General features: G+C 42.7%; 1 protein-coding gene across 1 annotated transcript; it reads right to left on the reverse strand.

Moving 5' to 3' along the window:
* Positions 1 to 2,284: 2,284 nt before the first annotated feature.
* Positions 2,285 to 14,413, reverse strand: pigq (phosphatidylinositol glycan anchor biosynthesis, class Q). Its single transcript, XM_082529989.1, has 14 exons — positions 14,307 to 14,413; positions 13,081 to 13,271; positions 12,704 to 12,890; positions 12,158 to 12,327; positions 11,826 to 12,022; positions 10,747 to 10,878; positions 10,520 to 10,640; positions 9,607 to 9,733; positions 9,330 to 9,483; positions 6,155 to 6,266; positions 5,129 to 5,209; positions 4,757 to 4,871; positions 4,601 to 4,662; positions 2,285 to 3,634 (listed from the first exon to the last, which is right to left on the reverse strand). Exons 2-14 carry the CDS (start codon positions 13,231 to 13,233, stop codon positions 3,482 to 3,484), a joined length of 1,764 nt encoding a protein of 587 aa, XP_082386115.1. The 5' UTR covers positions 13,234 to 13,271; positions 14,307 to 14,413; the 3' UTR covers positions 2,285 to 3,481.
* Between the last annotated feature and the right edge of the window lie 1,893 nt (positions 14,414 to 16,306).

Here is a 16,306-nt window from a genome sequence, read left to right on the forward strand (position 1 = left end):
ACAAAGGCACAAAATTCTCATCACGTGGGATAAACTGGATCAAATCAAAGCTGCGCCCCGTCAGTGAGAAAAACAGAAAATAACCGAGGAAACAAGCAGAAGGACGAGAAATAAATACATGCATAAACGGTATACTTCTGTATTCTTTTCAGTGCGTGCAGACTGCAGTATGAAAAAGAAATCGATAGGAAAATGAATATGGACGAAATTAGGTTAAAGAGTAAAACAATATATAAACAAATATATGAATGCATAAATAACACCGTACCACTTACTTATTTATGTATTAATATTTTCTCTTCATTCCACCACTTATTTCTTTGTTTATTCAGTTCAGCAAAACTATAAAGAGAAGATATATAAGATATTTTTAACAGAAAGTGATTTTTTTTACAAAGTGGAAGGTGGAATATTATATAGATTCAAGATTCTTTATTTCTCACATGCATAGTCATACAAGCACAACACACAGTGAAATGTGTCTGATAAGAACAGACACTACCACTAGATATTTAAAGTATTATATTATTTATTGTGTATTTATTGTGTTTTGTTACTTAGAATAGAAAATCAAATAAATGAATGGGGTCAAATAGAAAAACACCAAAGTAAATAAATAGGAAAATTAATCCAGTAACTTATAGTTAATGTTCATCTTGCTGCATTTAATAACATGTGTTGTAATTCTGCCACCATCATGTGTTGCTGGGTTTATGCACCAAAATTCACATCCTTTTCTGTTTTTTTATTCATTAGGTATTTGATTGGCACTTTAGGGCCTCCGTATGTTTGTGTAAGATCATTTTTATGGGGGGATTTGGGGAAATCCCGTTTGCCTTCTTGCAGTCTGTATGAAAAAAGACAATCGGCTCAGTTTAATCTCTGATTATTTTCGGACAAAACAGGCTAAACTCAGATTAAAAGACATGAAAAACTGCATCAAATCTTTCATGTGACTCATCAGACAAAACTCCCTGAAATGCTGGACTGTTCATAAAACACGCAGTTTTTTACATTTCCTATAAACAAAGAGTATTTAAAACAATAACAACTGAAAGGGAAATGTTTGTGGAGAGTGTCATAATCTGCCCTGTTACTGATCATTTTTCAGTTTTCACTGTCGTAGGGGAGCAAAATACATTTGGACCATTTCCCAGAATATAATTCATGTTGTGTAACCACGGTAGGAATAATATTATGAAATGTGATGTACAGTAGTGGGCTGAGAGTGTGTTTGATTATGTGTGTCAGGCCTGTTTTTATAGCACCATGACTCATCTCTCGCCTCAGCCTCCTGAGGAAGAACACCTACACGCATAATTAATGAAGTGTTCTGGCAGCAACAGCTTGAATGAGGCAATCTAAGATAAAATAGAGATTAAAGTGTATTTACATCTGGGATGGATCATATTTATACTTTTCATGCAGTGGAAATAAACACTGACTGAACAGTCTTCTATGCGTCTTCAACAGCTGTGCTTTTATTCTGAAAAGCTTACGGTCATTTACAGGGTGTTTCCCCCCATAAATGCTACAGGATACCCTGCTTTATCATGCTTGTTTACTCTAATGGGGCCAAAGTTTACAAAATGAACATCATAATGATAATGCATAATACTGGATACGGAGGTCGTACAAACCCAATATTCTACTTTTGAGACATCCCTGTATCTGTGCAACAGCAGAGAGGTTTTTGCCTCTGTGTGTGAACTGAAGCTGTGAAACACGCTGAGTGATGCACCGAAGCAACGTCCCAGAATCACTCTGCTTAAAAAGTGGTTGAAAAATATGATTTTTGTAAAGCACAAGGATGTGTGTATAAGTCTGTATATATGTATAACTATCGGCATGTTAGTGGGGTTCTAAAACCAAATGCAAATTGTAAGCTAGTATTTATGATATGATGGGGAATACACAGGAAGAAAAAGTGAAAAGGGACATGATTAATTAAGCTAACGCTTCTTCTTACTTCTTTTTGAATGTTATTATTATTATGCTTATCATCATTAGCATCTTTATTATTATTTAAGCACAAAGACAGCAGCAGTGATGACATCATCAGTACGTGCCACATTAACGATGTCAGCTGAGTTAACATTCATTAGTATAAAGTCTTTCTGCTGTTTGGTTGCCACTCATATACACTGTATGTAATGATATAATAATTTTTCACCTTATTTTTCTAAACTTTCCATTGTTTATTGTTTGAAAACAATAAAAATATGTTGTGATGTTCCAGCTGACTCAGCATGAACACCAGAGGAGGAAGGACGTGCTCAGAATCCTGGATTTTCCCCAACGTTTAATGAAAAGCTGAATTTAGTCAAAAGGTTTGATCAGACATAACAAAACAGGCACATTACATTTAAAATGAACGACAAAAATCAGACTTCACGGCTGTAACAGACGTGCAGAGTCAGTGAGTGGAAGAAGAACATTCATTATTTCATTTAGACTAAATCGCTCTCAGGTTAAAAACAGACACGTAAAAGACATCAAAATAAAAAAAACATTTTTTCTGGTTACAATTATTTAAGGATTAAAGATTCCAGCTATTAACATATTCAGTGCAGTTGGTTAATATAAAGAGTCATTTGATCGAGTTTGTGTGTCTGCACTGAAGGCGAACAGTTTACGGCTCCACAGTTTTACTCACGTTAACACAAAACAACAAGATCAGGTCATTCTTAAAAAGCTCCTTTAAGGTGCTTTACAAATGTACCACTCGCCATAAACACAAGAGAACAATATTTAGATTTTCTCATTAAAAACATGACTTTGATTGAAGCCTTGGTGCATGCTGGTGGATTAACCAGGGCAGCTGTGGCACACGTCTGTCCAAAAGTCCTCCACAGTGATGTGAGACTGATGAAAGAACACCTTTAATTTAAGTTTCCTCAAGTTTAGTTGCTGCTAAAGTGGTTCTACAGTTTGGAGGGGGAACTTTATTTTAAGTGACTGTACAAAAACCAAACAGAGAATTAGACGTGTGTTTGTTACTTTTTATGGCTGATCACAGCTCGTACAGGAGTTGTTTTGGTCCAGTTTTGTTGTTCTTCCTTAAACATAAAGTCTTTTATAATGACAAATAAAAATGTAAATCTGTAAAGTCAAAGGAACGATCAGGTTAGTTGAATTTTACTCTGAAAGAGTGAAAGAGCTTCCTCGAGTGTTTTTATACCCACAGCTCTTAAACCAACACCAGCAGGACGTGACTATTTGCTGGTTGTCCTGTTTCTGGTATCCGCGTGAGCTCAAATATTCATCATCCACCTTCAGGCTGAGCAGAAAGCTGTAGACGCGATGAGTCGGCAGCTTCAGGCGATGTTCTCTGTGACGCTCTTCCCATCAAATATAAAAGCATCTCCCGAAGGTCGTCTGTCTTTTTCCTGTCCGTTTCCATCTCTTTATTTATTCAGTCTCTTCCCTTTCCCCCGCTCCCTCGTCTCTCCTCTTCCTCCATCGCATTTCTGGCTCTCTCTCAGTCAACCTTGGTGCTTTTGTGTCTCCAGGGATAAATCAGCTCCCCGACAAACAGCTTCTTGACCAGAGCGGCCCATGAGTCTCTGGGGTAGCAGCTGTATGTCGGGGTGCGGTACAGCTGCACCACAGTGCTGCACTTCAGAGGGTTTATCTGAGGAAGAAAGCATCAAAATAATGGCTTACTGTCAGGAGGAGCACACACTGATGACACATTATTAGCACGCTGAGGTAGGAAGTAAGGTACAAACAAAACAAATGCACCTGCAGTTCTTATAAAGTCCACTAGAGGCGCCAGCAGTGAGTCGGTCCCCGTGGGCTCCCACGTTAAACTTTACAGCAGATATAAACACGTTAACCGTCTCATTAAGTGTCAGTTTTATTTACTTAAGTGTTGTAGTCTGTAAGTTTTTGGTTCTTTTGTTTTTTATTGAGCTTCATCTGATATTTCCCCTCCTGAGTTCCTGGATCACAGCGGCGTGCCAAGTCTGAGTTTTCCTGTTCCTCAACCACCAGATGTGACCTCAGCATCTGTTCCTGCACCAAACCTGTCAGACGTCTCCTCAGGACCAGCCGTCAGGCTCTGCTGCTGCTCGCCCTCCAGCGAGGTCCGGCCTCCACCCTTTTCTGTTTCTCTCTGCAGCTCCATCATGTTAGTTTTCTCCAGCGTTGGCTGGCTTATGTTTATTTCCTGTTTTCCATTTTTCTTTCAGTGTCTTGTGTTAATTTTACTTCCTTTTTTTTTTTTTTTGATCGTCCGCCTCGCCCAGATTGTTCTCACCTGTCATGTGTGTTTATAGCCCCGTCTTCCTCTTCCTGTTTTTAGAGGAAGTCAGTAGTTTACCTGAAGTTGTAGTAGATTGTGTCCTGCTGGAGCCTTTGGGTGAATTTTTAATGTGACCAATAATAAAGTTGCTGTGCAGTCAAGAAAAATAATTTGGCCTCAAATGTAACAAACTAAGTATTTAGCATTTAAAACAAGCAAACAGCTGGATGATCATGGAAATTTCATCCAGCTGTGATGATTTGAACACAAAGAGGCTTCCTTGTAGCAGCCAATGAGGTGCCTCCATGTTTAAATCTGCGTGGTAAGACAACGAAGACCTGTGTGACCTCTTACCTCCATCAGCAGGTGAAGGGCGGTGCCCGGCTCCTCACACAACACCTGGAACTTTACACCTTCTGAAAACGTGCACAAAGCCTCACGATGAAAACCTGCACACCTCCCCCACGCAGTTATTTAAAGGCTTTATAAAGACGGTTCAGTAAAGCGTACCTGCCAGTCTGTAGGGTCTGAAGAGGCGGAGGCCCATGGCAAACAGCGGGAAGGAGTTGATGAAGTCCACGCTGAGGTGGAGGACGCCCTGGAACAGCACCACCACGAGCCGGAGCTGCACAACACAACGAGACCCGGGAGTCAAAAAGAAACAAACAAAATAATGGATTGGATTTATATAGCGCTTTTCGAGACACCCAAAGCGCTTTACAATGCCACTATTCATTCACTGTCACATTCACACACTGGTGGAGGCAGCTACGGTTGTAGCCACAGCTGCTCTGGGGCAGACTGACAGAGGCGAGGCTGCCATATCGCGCCATCGGCCCCTCTGACCATCACCAGTAGGCGGCAGGTGAAGTGAAGGCGTACCAGAGTGAAGACCAGGTAGTAGAGGGCGGTGGTGGGCAGCAGGAACAGCAGGATGGTGAAGAGCAGCGTCCCGATGAAGAGCTGGAAGAAGCACAAACACAACAACACTCAGAGAAAATTCTCTGCATCTCTAAGAACTGATGAAGATTATGTTGAGTCTGAGGCTCTCGATGCCTCCTCTTCCTCATGATAATTCATTTTTTAAATAAATGTAAAAATCTTGGTATTAAAGCTCTTGAGTTAGTTTGGGTTTGAAGCTCCTGTGATGAGGTTTCAGATCAGTCTCAGCATCCAATCGCTGACAAACGTCCCTCTAAGAGGGGGCGTGTCTCCTCTTCACAGTAGGAAATTAATGTGCAACCAAATAAATCAAATTACGTTTGTTTATTCAGAACATTTTACACCAGAGTCGAGCACAGAACAAGCAAAATCAGGAATAAGTGCAAGAAACCCAGATGTGATGCTCCCATTTAAAGACTGCTCAGTAGAAATCTATGAATGCCTTTAAAGAGCCAATCAGCAGCTGAGCCTGGAACCATGAGCCAATCATGCTGCAGAGCTCATTCACAGCTCCTAAAGCTGAGTGGAGGACGATGCATTCACCGTTCTCGACGCGGTAACAAACATCTTTCTTTGATTTCTTTGCCTCCCTGATCCTGGTTCTGCTGGAGGTTCTTCCTGTTAAAAGGGAGTTTTTCCTCCCCACCCTCGCCAAGAGCCTCTCACAGGGGATCGTCTGATTGACGGCGTCTTCTCACCAATATTTAAGGTTCTTTATCTTATAAAGTGTTGTTGTGAAATGGAGCTGTATGAATCAAACTGACATCAGTGGTGCTCAGATATACATATATTGAGGAAAACAGCTTCCGAATCCTCATTTTGGGATAAATGTACCATTTTTTTTTAGCAGTTTTTAAATAAAATTTGACTCTCATCTACATTTGTAGAGACTCTTTGTCTCTACAAATGTAGATGTTGAATTCATGGATCTCTACCTGTTTATTCTCACAGGTGTTTGTGGGTTACCTGGTCCACGTCATAGGAGCAGGAGTCCACTCTCTGCCGCAGGACGTTCCACTTCTTCCCTCTGAAGAGCCTCCAGAGCGACGAGAGCCCATAGATCTTCAGACAGTACAGCCTGACAGAGACACAAACAGGTGATGAGTGACTGCTTAAAAGGAACAGGTAGATATCTGACACAAAGACAGGTTTCATAGAAGAGCTCTGCAGAGGCCTGTTCAGCTGGTAAACCACCAGCTTTATGCGCAGCAGCACTGACAAATCATTTCAAGTGTAGTCACAGAAAAAGCACCACGGCTGTAATAGGAGCAGTCATTAATGACACACTCAGTCTGTTTGACAAAGACTAAGAGAGACAGAGAAGCTTTCCGTTTGAAGCACAGCGAAGCTTCTTCGACTTTCATCCTCTGCAGAGCCGAGCTGTGTTCACGGCAGGAGATATTTTTAGACCCGGGCGCGCAGATTTAATAATAATAAAAAAAACTCAGACAAAAAGCTCTCAAAGCGAAGAGCCGGCGGAGCATAAATATGTGAGGAGGAAAATGGGTAATATTTCACTGTGCACCACGGGGCGAGGCACTGCTATCTTTAGAGCAAATACATAATTTAGTCAATCCTTCACGACAGCACTCAGACTCCCGTCACACCACACGGCAGACTAACAGACCTCATTTCTCCTGTTAAAGCCAAAGCAGGTGAGTGTACCTGAGAGCTGACAGAACAGAACCAAGATTTAAGAAAATGAAGATTTAAATGTCATCGAGCTCATCTTTTAATCCTCAAACGGGATTCAGCAGCGATGACGTGCTGTTTCTGCAGCTGAACACGTCTTCAGGTTAAAGATTAAGAAGAAATACTCATTAGTCCTGTGATGCTCTGCAGTTACTGGCTGACCTACTGAAGGCAGCAACATTTCCTGCTGCAGAAGTTTCAGTTTCACACGCTTGTGCACAAAATATTGTAAAGAGTGTCATCTCCAAACCAGATGTTTGCTTAGTTTGAGTTTGACAGCAGCAGCCTGAGAGGACGTATGACAGAGTCATCGGTTCATCTGCAGTGTGGTGTTACAGGGATGCAAGCATGCTGTCACTTTTAAATGGTAAGAAGCGCTAAATAAAGGCTGCCAGGGTGGTACCAGAATTTAACTTGACCCTAAAATCTTCCAGAACCAAAAAACTCATCATGAAAGTAAGAATGCCCCAAATCTGATCCATGCATGATGCTGCATGGAAGGGGCCCTCAGCACCCAGACATGAAGAAGGCCCAGCAGAGGCTCGACTTCTTCAGGGTTCTCAAACAAAAACAGCCCGTCCTCCCACTGCTGCTCCATCAGCACCACCGAAACCATCACCAGGTTCCCACCACCCTTCCTGGAGGACATTTGGAGCCACCGCTGCCTGATAAGAAGCACCAACAGAACCACGAACTCGCCCCTGATAATACTAATACTAATATATTTATATATTCATGTGCTTGTATATTTTCTGAGGATATTTTAATACATTTGTATTCCTTATTCTCGCTTCCTTTCATTGTACTTTGTTCAAAGACAATAAATTCATCTGAAAACCAATTAATTGATTATGTTAGAATATTTTGCAACAAAGTGTTGTGCAAAAATCTTAAGGCACCCTCATTTCTTTATATTTGTTAGTGAAATGTGGAACAGTTGCAGGGATTAACTGAAACGTGTGCAAACACAAAGAAATACATTAGAAAATTAAACAGAATAAGTTAATATTTATTATTATGACCACCTTTAATCTTCATCACAGCCTGAAGTCTGAGGAAACTCTCTGTCATTAGTTTAAGTATCCTCAGTTCTCCAGCCTTCGTGGAGGACGTTCAAAGCTCTTTGGATGTTTCTGCCTCTTGTTCTGTTCTCTGTCAGGACGATCTCACGCTGCTTCAGTAAGTCTGAGGTCCGGCTCTGAGGAGGCTGATCCACGACTGGTGGTGTCCCACAGGTGTGTTGGCATCACTGTCAGTTCATAATCGTCAACACCGCTGGTTAAACTGCAGCCCACATGTCCATCACTGATGCCCCGTCACAGATTTTCAGTCCAGTTCTTGTGTAATTTCCATACCTCAGCCTTTCCTCACAGTTTTCCTTGGCAATGGCTTCTTGACGGCCGCCCTTCCACTGAGACCATTACTGATGGCACGTTCATACTGAAGGGTCACGTTTCACCTTCATCTCTCTCTCATGGTTTGGACCCTCCTCTGAATCTTCACCATCTTCTCACAGTCAACAATGACTCTGTTCAGCAGCACAGTGCGAGTGTGAACATCTAAAGCAAACAGGCCTGCAGAGCAGAGCGTGCACCAGCTTAGGCGAGGCTCTTCCAAATGTCCAACCCTGTTATGTAACCGTGACGTCAAACAAAACATCCTGCAAGTCAGATTTGGTTCTTTTGTGAGCGGCTGCAGAAATGAATTATGATGCTCTCATCTTCATCTTTCAGTTTTCACTATTGTCCAAAAGGTATTTTATAGTAAATTTACCGGCTGTGTAAAAGTTTTTATGTGTAAGATTTTAAATAGTTTCTTTTTGAATGAACTGCTTTTAGCAAACGTCCCAAATATGATCTTCAAACCCACCAATTTGGCCTCCATCACCTCAGTCCGGTCGATTATTTCATTATTAATAAATTCTCATTTCTAGACCATTCTCGGGCCATTTTCTACCAAGAAGTTTTTTCTAGATGCACAGAGGAAGGAAAAGATTTGAAAGCACTGCCCCCTGCAGGTTATCAGAAGTACCTCCTCTCACAAAGCTTTACCGCGTGCTTATTCAATAAGGTGGTGAGATGAAAACTAAAAGAAGTCCTAAACAGTCCACTCATCCAGGTCCAGAGGCAGACTCGTCCTCAAACCCAGCAGAGAAGACTAATCTCTGCGGAGAGTCCTGGGTCTGTCCCAGGGCTTCCTCCCATTAACACCTCAAATGGCTCCTGTTGAGGTGGAGGAGCATCAGTTTCACTTCCTCACCATCCTCGCTCTCTAACCCTGACACCCACAATCTCATTCTCTCCTCACAGCTTGAAGAAATCAGCAGCTTCACCTTCACACAGACACTGTGCACATCTGTCGGCCTCATGCTCCAGGCCTTGTTGCCTTCACCGATCAGAATGAGCTTTGCTTCATAGCGGAGTAAAAGCTGGCCGTTTCTAAGACATACCTGGCTCCGTAGACGTAGAAGCAGTAGATGTGGAAGGTGAGCAGGGCCACCATGTCTGACAGCAGCGAGAGGGCAAAGGTCAGGCCAAGGCAGGCCGACAGACCTCCGTACCACAGGATCCCCTCGATGAATGGAGACATCAGGTGGATGTAGCCTGGATGGAGAGACCAAGCAGCACAGTGAGAGTCAGCACAAGCTTTTGTGTCACTTTAGCGTGAAAAAGATTTAAACAAATTAAAGGAAATCTCAACACTGCAGAAAACCTCCTGATACTCACTGATCCAGAGGTGTATGTGGTACAGGAAGAAGCGGCCCAGAACCTGGTCCAAGGCCCGGTTCATCTTCAGCCCGGCTGGAGCTCCCATCAGCCACTGCAGCAGCTCCTCCAGCTCTTTAGCCACATGCTGAGGAGGAAGCGCAGGAGTTTAATGACAGAAGAACAGAAGCTGAAATTACACCAAATCCAGCCGGTTATTAGCGACTTAATGAGGCCTGTCGGCGCTGCGCAGGGCGCTGAAGTCTCTACATTTATAACATGAAGAGTTTTTGTGCCTTCAGGCTGTTTCCACAACATGATCCAAACACATGTCTGAGCATCATTAGTTCACTTATCAAGAGACTGTTTTTGTTTTCAAACCTGGAGTTTCTATAAAGCAACAAGCTGAAATTATTAAAGCTAAACTTTTTCACGTTTTTCCGATCCGGCGCGCAGCATCCTCTAAACTGCTTTTTGTCTCCTGGATGAAGCAGCAGTAATGTCTGATTATGCTCCTTCGATCCGTCTCTTGCTGGCAAAAGATGCTCATGAAGTGCAGGCAGCACAGGTCATTGGGCTGTGCCCCTCAGCAGGCTTCTGGAAGTTGGCCAATCAAAATAAAGTTGGTGTTTTAAAGAGACACGAACTAAAACAGCTTGTGTGAGACAGGAGGGCTGCATGAAGGCCAGCATGAGGTACACATGGATCCTTTTTTTAAACAATGAATCATGCAGAGCTGCTTTTTCCAACAGTGAACTGCAAAAACAAAACCAAGCTCATATGTCATGATGGCGATTCTACATCAAAGACACGACCATGAACCTGTAAAACAAAGACCAGTCTGCGAATCGAGGACATTCATTCAGCTCCAGCATTACTCAGCTGGTCCCTCACACTTGCACACAGCAAAAATCTCCACAGAGCAATAACTTACATCAGCTGCAGGCATCAGCATGTTAGCCAGCGTGGCGATGTGGTCGTCTCTGTAGAGCCACGACATGAGCAGGACGCCGAGCCCCACGTCCACCAGGAACGACACCAGGATGTTGCCTTTCCTGCCGACAGACATCAAAGCGGAGACGCGGCGTTACAGTCGGCTCGGTTTCAGCAACAGTTTCAGTACAAACCAGGTGAAGCTCCATTTCTTCACCAGACGCCCACCTCATGAACTGCTTATGCTCGATGGCTGGTTTGGGCGAGCTCAGCGTCCTCATGTGTTCGGTCCTGTAGCTGATCTGGACACATGTGGACAGTTTACTGGACAGGAAGCGCAGCGGGTAAAGACTGAAGATCCTGCATGAAACAGAAGAGGCAGCTTAGAGCTTTACAGCCGCAGTCGGGACTTTCTTACAATAAATGCTGGACTAATAAATAAGAGCAAAACAAAGAAGGAAGCAGGAAAAGTACGTCGCTTCTTCAATTCAAAAAATAGTTTTTATCCAGCTTTGCATTACTCAAAGTCTGTGGAGGTGAACAGAGAGCCGAGTTTGAAAGCAAAGCTGTCGATTCACCGGCTGAGCTACGTTCTGACCATGAGACCAACAGAGTGAGTCTGAGGATACAAGCAGCAGAAATGAGCGTAATGATGCTGCACCTCCACATTAAAAGGAGCCAGCTGGGGTTGTGCAGCATCTGACTCGATGCCTCCTGGCTGCCTCAAAGCTGAGGCATTTCGGGCATATCAGAGTGGGTGAGGTCCTGCAGCAGAGCCAGAAGCTGCTCGATAGCTGCTCCTTCTCTGCTAGCTTGGAAGGATCTTAAAGCTCCTCACAGAAGTGTTGGAGGAGGTGGAGAGGGAGGCCTGTGCATCGATCTACTATACAGCTTTTCTATCAGTCTTTATTAACAGATTAAACACACCCAAACGCTGAGATGTAATAAAGTGTAACTACCTCGAACTTAATCCGTGCTTTGATTTTTTTAGAGGATTTTAGTCTTTTGCACAAACAGGACTTGAGCAGATTGCTTGAAATGAGTGTTTTTTATTTCATTTTTTAAAATGAATAAACTCACTGAAATTAAAACACGCAAAGTGAAAAACACTGAACAAGAATCTTCTCGTGCAGAAACTGAAACGGTGAAAGAAGGCACGGCAGGATTATAGTTTGTGGTTTATTCATCATGAATTAACAGGATGTTTTGTGCAGTTTCCAGCCGGGGGAGGACAACCAGCGATAAAACAATCAGCACATTGATCAGTATATAAAATTATCTCTCAGCTGTAGCTCTCTTCCTCTTACCGGATGCTGCAGAGCCACGTCCACAAGGCGAGCAGCCAGCTGATGAGCACACACAGCGGCACTGAGGCCTGTTTAAGCAGCTCCACGATGATGCTGGCCTCCCGGCCTTCAGACTGCCAGTGCGTCGACTTCAGCGGCCCGTCATCGTAGCGATCCAGGAAGAACAGAGGCTGGCTGCGCGCTACCGTCTGGAACACCTGCAACAGGAAGAGGAGGAGCATGTGAGAGATCACCAGCTGCCCACATCAGGGATTGGACGCATGTTGGTGGAGGAGCTGATTTGAGAGCTTTGCACCAGCACGGAGACATCACAGTTTTTTTCTCCTCTCTACCTGTTTCAGCTCAGACGGCGGCTCGGTGTCGAGGTCAGGATCTCCACTCTCAGTGGGGTGGAGCTGCGACAGCATCACCTTCCTCTGCTCATAGTGGACAAAGATCACCTTCTCCTCCTCCTCCTCCTCATCATTTTGCTTTTTTGCTTCCTGCTGAGTTTCTTGCCCATCTGAAAGTTATTCAAATCAGAGCACAGAAACTTTCAAATTAAATGAAGGACATTTTATTGGACATTTAAAAACAGAAAAGAAAAATAATCTTAAAAACAGAAACAAACTGTCAGATAAAAAAATGAAAGACAGCTGTGAAAAAGGAGAACTATCATTCCAGGGTCAGCAGGCTTAAAAGAGTGGGAGGAGCTAAAGCAGCTTAGTTCAGACAGGATGAACTGCTAGGCTGCGCCAATGCCTGCACCTGTTTAAGATAAATGAGGATTATTTTGAGCTGAGAATCATGCAAAGCTACTCTAGCACAGTCCAGAATAAAAAAAAAAGTATGGAAAAGAAAAGCCAAGGAGGAAGCAGATTCCAGTCTGAGGATCTTACTTTGGTTCCGGTTGACGACCTCACAGATGAAGCCCATCTTTCCCATTTGGCGACTGACCTGGAGCCAGCACTGCTGGGGGAAAATGGTGCTGAGGTCCCTGAGGAAGCTCTCCATGCTCTCCTGACCCTCTTTAGGCAAACTCCAGGAGCCGAGTACCGTCAGCTCCACCCCGCTCTGGGCCTGCATCTTAGAGACGAACACAGAGGACGGCTGAGGGACTGACGTCTGGCTCACGTTGCTGAATGGATTCATCTGATCATCTGCAACCTGACTAAAAGTTTTCCTCTGCATTGTGTTTAATTCAAAAGTCAAAGGTGACACCTATTGGACAACTTGTGCCCTACAAAGACTCAGCTCCCTCTTTATAATCACCAACCTGCTGGATGTACTGTTTGACCTGCCCGGGGATGAAGGGGTAGTGAATGACCGCCAGCACCACGGCTGAGTCATGACCAGAGATCCAGCGGCCCACCAGCAGCCCGCTCTCCGCCCGGTTACAGCACTGTGGGAAGAAAATCTTCAGCACCATGACTGCACTGTGGCTCAGAGTCCAGCAGCTCTGATGATCTGAGAGAAATAAAACAAGCAGAGGTAAACTTTAACTTCAGTTACCGCCCTGACGGAGAAATCCTTCATCACAGATACGCGTGCTGATTAGCGCGTGCAGGTCCCTCATTGGTGTCCACACCTTGGTTGGAGACACTCGTCTAACCCTGGAAAACTCACTGCCAGCAGCAGATATTACAAAAGTCCAACTTGGAAATCAAAGAATTCTGAAATAAAATTTATGTGAACATTTTACAACAGCAAAGATGGCGGTAAAAGTAAAGCGTTGAGGAAAAGCCTTTAAAAAAGTTTCAGCCAGTGTCTTAAAAAGGTTTTAAAGCCTCTTCTCTCTAACCTCTATTCTACTGGTGCTTTCCTGACATGAAGCCCAGCATGACATCAAGGCTCAGTTTCCCAGACATGGAATAAGCCTGGACCTGTTTTCAGTGGGACACATTCACGGAATACTTCTCCTCATTTAGGAACAGGTCTAATCTATGTGTACAACACACTGTATGTGTGTATATATACACAAGAGTAACAGTAACCAAGTACGAACTACCCGCCGAGGGGACAAAGAAGTCCTTATTAATGAAAAATATCCCCGCGTTTCCATTTAAGTGCTACGACAGGAAAACCACCAAATCTTCCATTTTTTGAATGGAGTTCGGCAACAGAATGGAACAGGGTCCTCATTTTTTGCCCTTCAATCAGAAACCCGATTGGAGCACAACAGGAAGCCTGGGGCAGGGATGACATTGATTTCCGAGACCACGAAGCCGGTCAGCTGCAGTTTTATCTGCAGTGTTATTACAGAGTAACCGCGGGAACATAAAGAAATTACCCATCACGTCAAAGAGAAGAGTGACACCCCAACCTGCTGGTTTATCATGTCCCCCACCTGACAACCACCTCAAAGTTCTTCGCATTTTTCATTATTTTTCGTTAAAAGCGTTTTAAAATCAATGAACTGAAGCTCGAACAAACAACGGAAAGATCAAAGTGTCTAACATCACTGCGGAGACGAGACACGAGTGTTAAAAATGCAACTTTTACCTTGTTTAACACGACAACAAGAGTTCACCTTCCCTCTGCAGCTACGTGCAAACCGTCGGCGCCATCTTCGTTGTTGATAGTCCGTGCGATAAAACGCTCCGGAGAGAAACACGCGTTAATGACTGTGCTGCGTTCCTCTTACTGCGATTAGATTTCAAGTCAAGTCAAGTCAAGTCAACTTTATTTGTCAATTCTGCCACATGTACAGGACATACAGAGAATAGAAATTGCGTTACTCTCAAACCCTAGTGATTAGAAAAATGCAAATAAAATAATTAAAAAGTAAAAATTTAAATAAATACAATACAATTTTACGTGTAACAAAAAAAAAAGCTATGCAATATACAATATACAATATTCAAGTAAGGAGGCATAGTGGTGCAAAATAGGCAAATAGTGCAAATGGAGATTTAGTAGTATACGGTAAGTATACGGTAAGAGATAGTGTAGATAGAGATAGATTTCAGTTTTTGAAAGAATTAAAAGTCTCACATTTTTTTTTTTTACCAAAGTTTTTTTTTATTTGAAAGGGAACTCTTTCAATAGAGAATATTAATAATGTTATTTTGAAAAGTCACTATATTAGTTTACATTCCTTGTTGTTTTATGCTAATAGTTTGATCAGGATTTTCTGAATTGTAATGTCTGAATGAAGGTATTGATCCTTAAGGGGAAACGTTTCAACCCAAAACATCCCAGAACAATAAAATAAGCATTTAAAGTCAACATGTAGTTCTCCTTACTCATAATTCCAGTTTACACTGAATTTATTACGTTTGCTTCAAAATTGAATTTTACCACGTTCACAGGCTTCAGCATTGGCCACAAGACGCTCCTCTGATTTTGAAAACAGTAATTCGTGTCGGCGTTATAAAGGACTGTGTTTCTGCTAATCCTTTTTAATTAATTTATACGGTTATTTCCTCTATGAAAAACTTTCTATATTCACTGTCTTCATGCGGTCCTTTTAAAATAATAAGAAGATATTATAATACTATAACAACATTTATAATTTACCTGGACCGAAAACTTTAAAACTTTATTATCCACAAATAATCAAAATCGTTAGTTTCTCTTAGGTTCTTCTTTTCTGTTAAGAAAACCAAGTGAAATGATCAAACTGATGTTTTAAAATAATCAGCTCATACTCACCAGTAAATGCTCAGTGTGCTGGAGCTGCTGCTGTGAATGCACAGTTGGTCCAACTGAAGAGATTTTATCTCCGGCTGCAGTGACACAGCAAGAAAAGAGCGCGAGGAGAAAGAAATATCAGAAACCTTCTGGACGAAGCGACGTTAGTGAGCGGGCAGAATTCAAGGCCACAGCAGCAGATCTGACTGAAGCTTCACAGATATCAGCAGATATCACAGGTTCCAAAATGAACATGAGTGTGGCTCAGCCCTTTGATTTATACCACAGTAACCTTTTATTCATGTCACCGAGCTGCTGAAGCTGGCATAAAGGGAAGGTTTCAACACGCTGCTGGATTCAGGTATAAAATTCAATAAGAACTGCAGCTGGACTTGAACCTTGAGCCTCAGTGTTTAAATCCACTGACAGACAGAACCAGCCGAGCTCTCCAGCAGCTCTGATGGATCAGAAATTTACTCTGAGGTTACAAAACATGCACACGAACGAAACGGACAAAACCTCCTTAAAACAAAAGTATACACGATTTTAATTCAGAAAACTTACACAGAAGATCTTTAAAGCATAAGACTACCTGCTGGAGAAGTGGGTCATCTGGAGGTTTGATCTCATGATGCAGAGGAGAGCCACAGGAGTGGCAACTTTTAATTTTGACCTTAAAAGTAGAAAAAGATATTTGCTGGACTTGAATCCTGAACCTTTTAGATAAAATATGACGAGACCATAATCAGAGCTCTCCAGCAGCTGATGTCTGAAGACCCTCCAAACTAAAAGGAAAAGAAAAACACACAGAGAGCAACAGAAACTGTATAAAAAGGTTAAGGAAAGCCCCAGAACACACTCTGGTTCAA

Source organism: Aulonocara stuartgranti (genome assembly GCF_965226115.1).
Source record: "Aulonocara stuartgranti genome assembly, chromosome: 4".
In the NCBI taxonomy this organism is placed as follows: Eukaryota; Metazoa; Chordata; class Actinopteri; order Cichliformes; family Cichlidae; genus Aulonocara; species Aulonocara stuartgranti.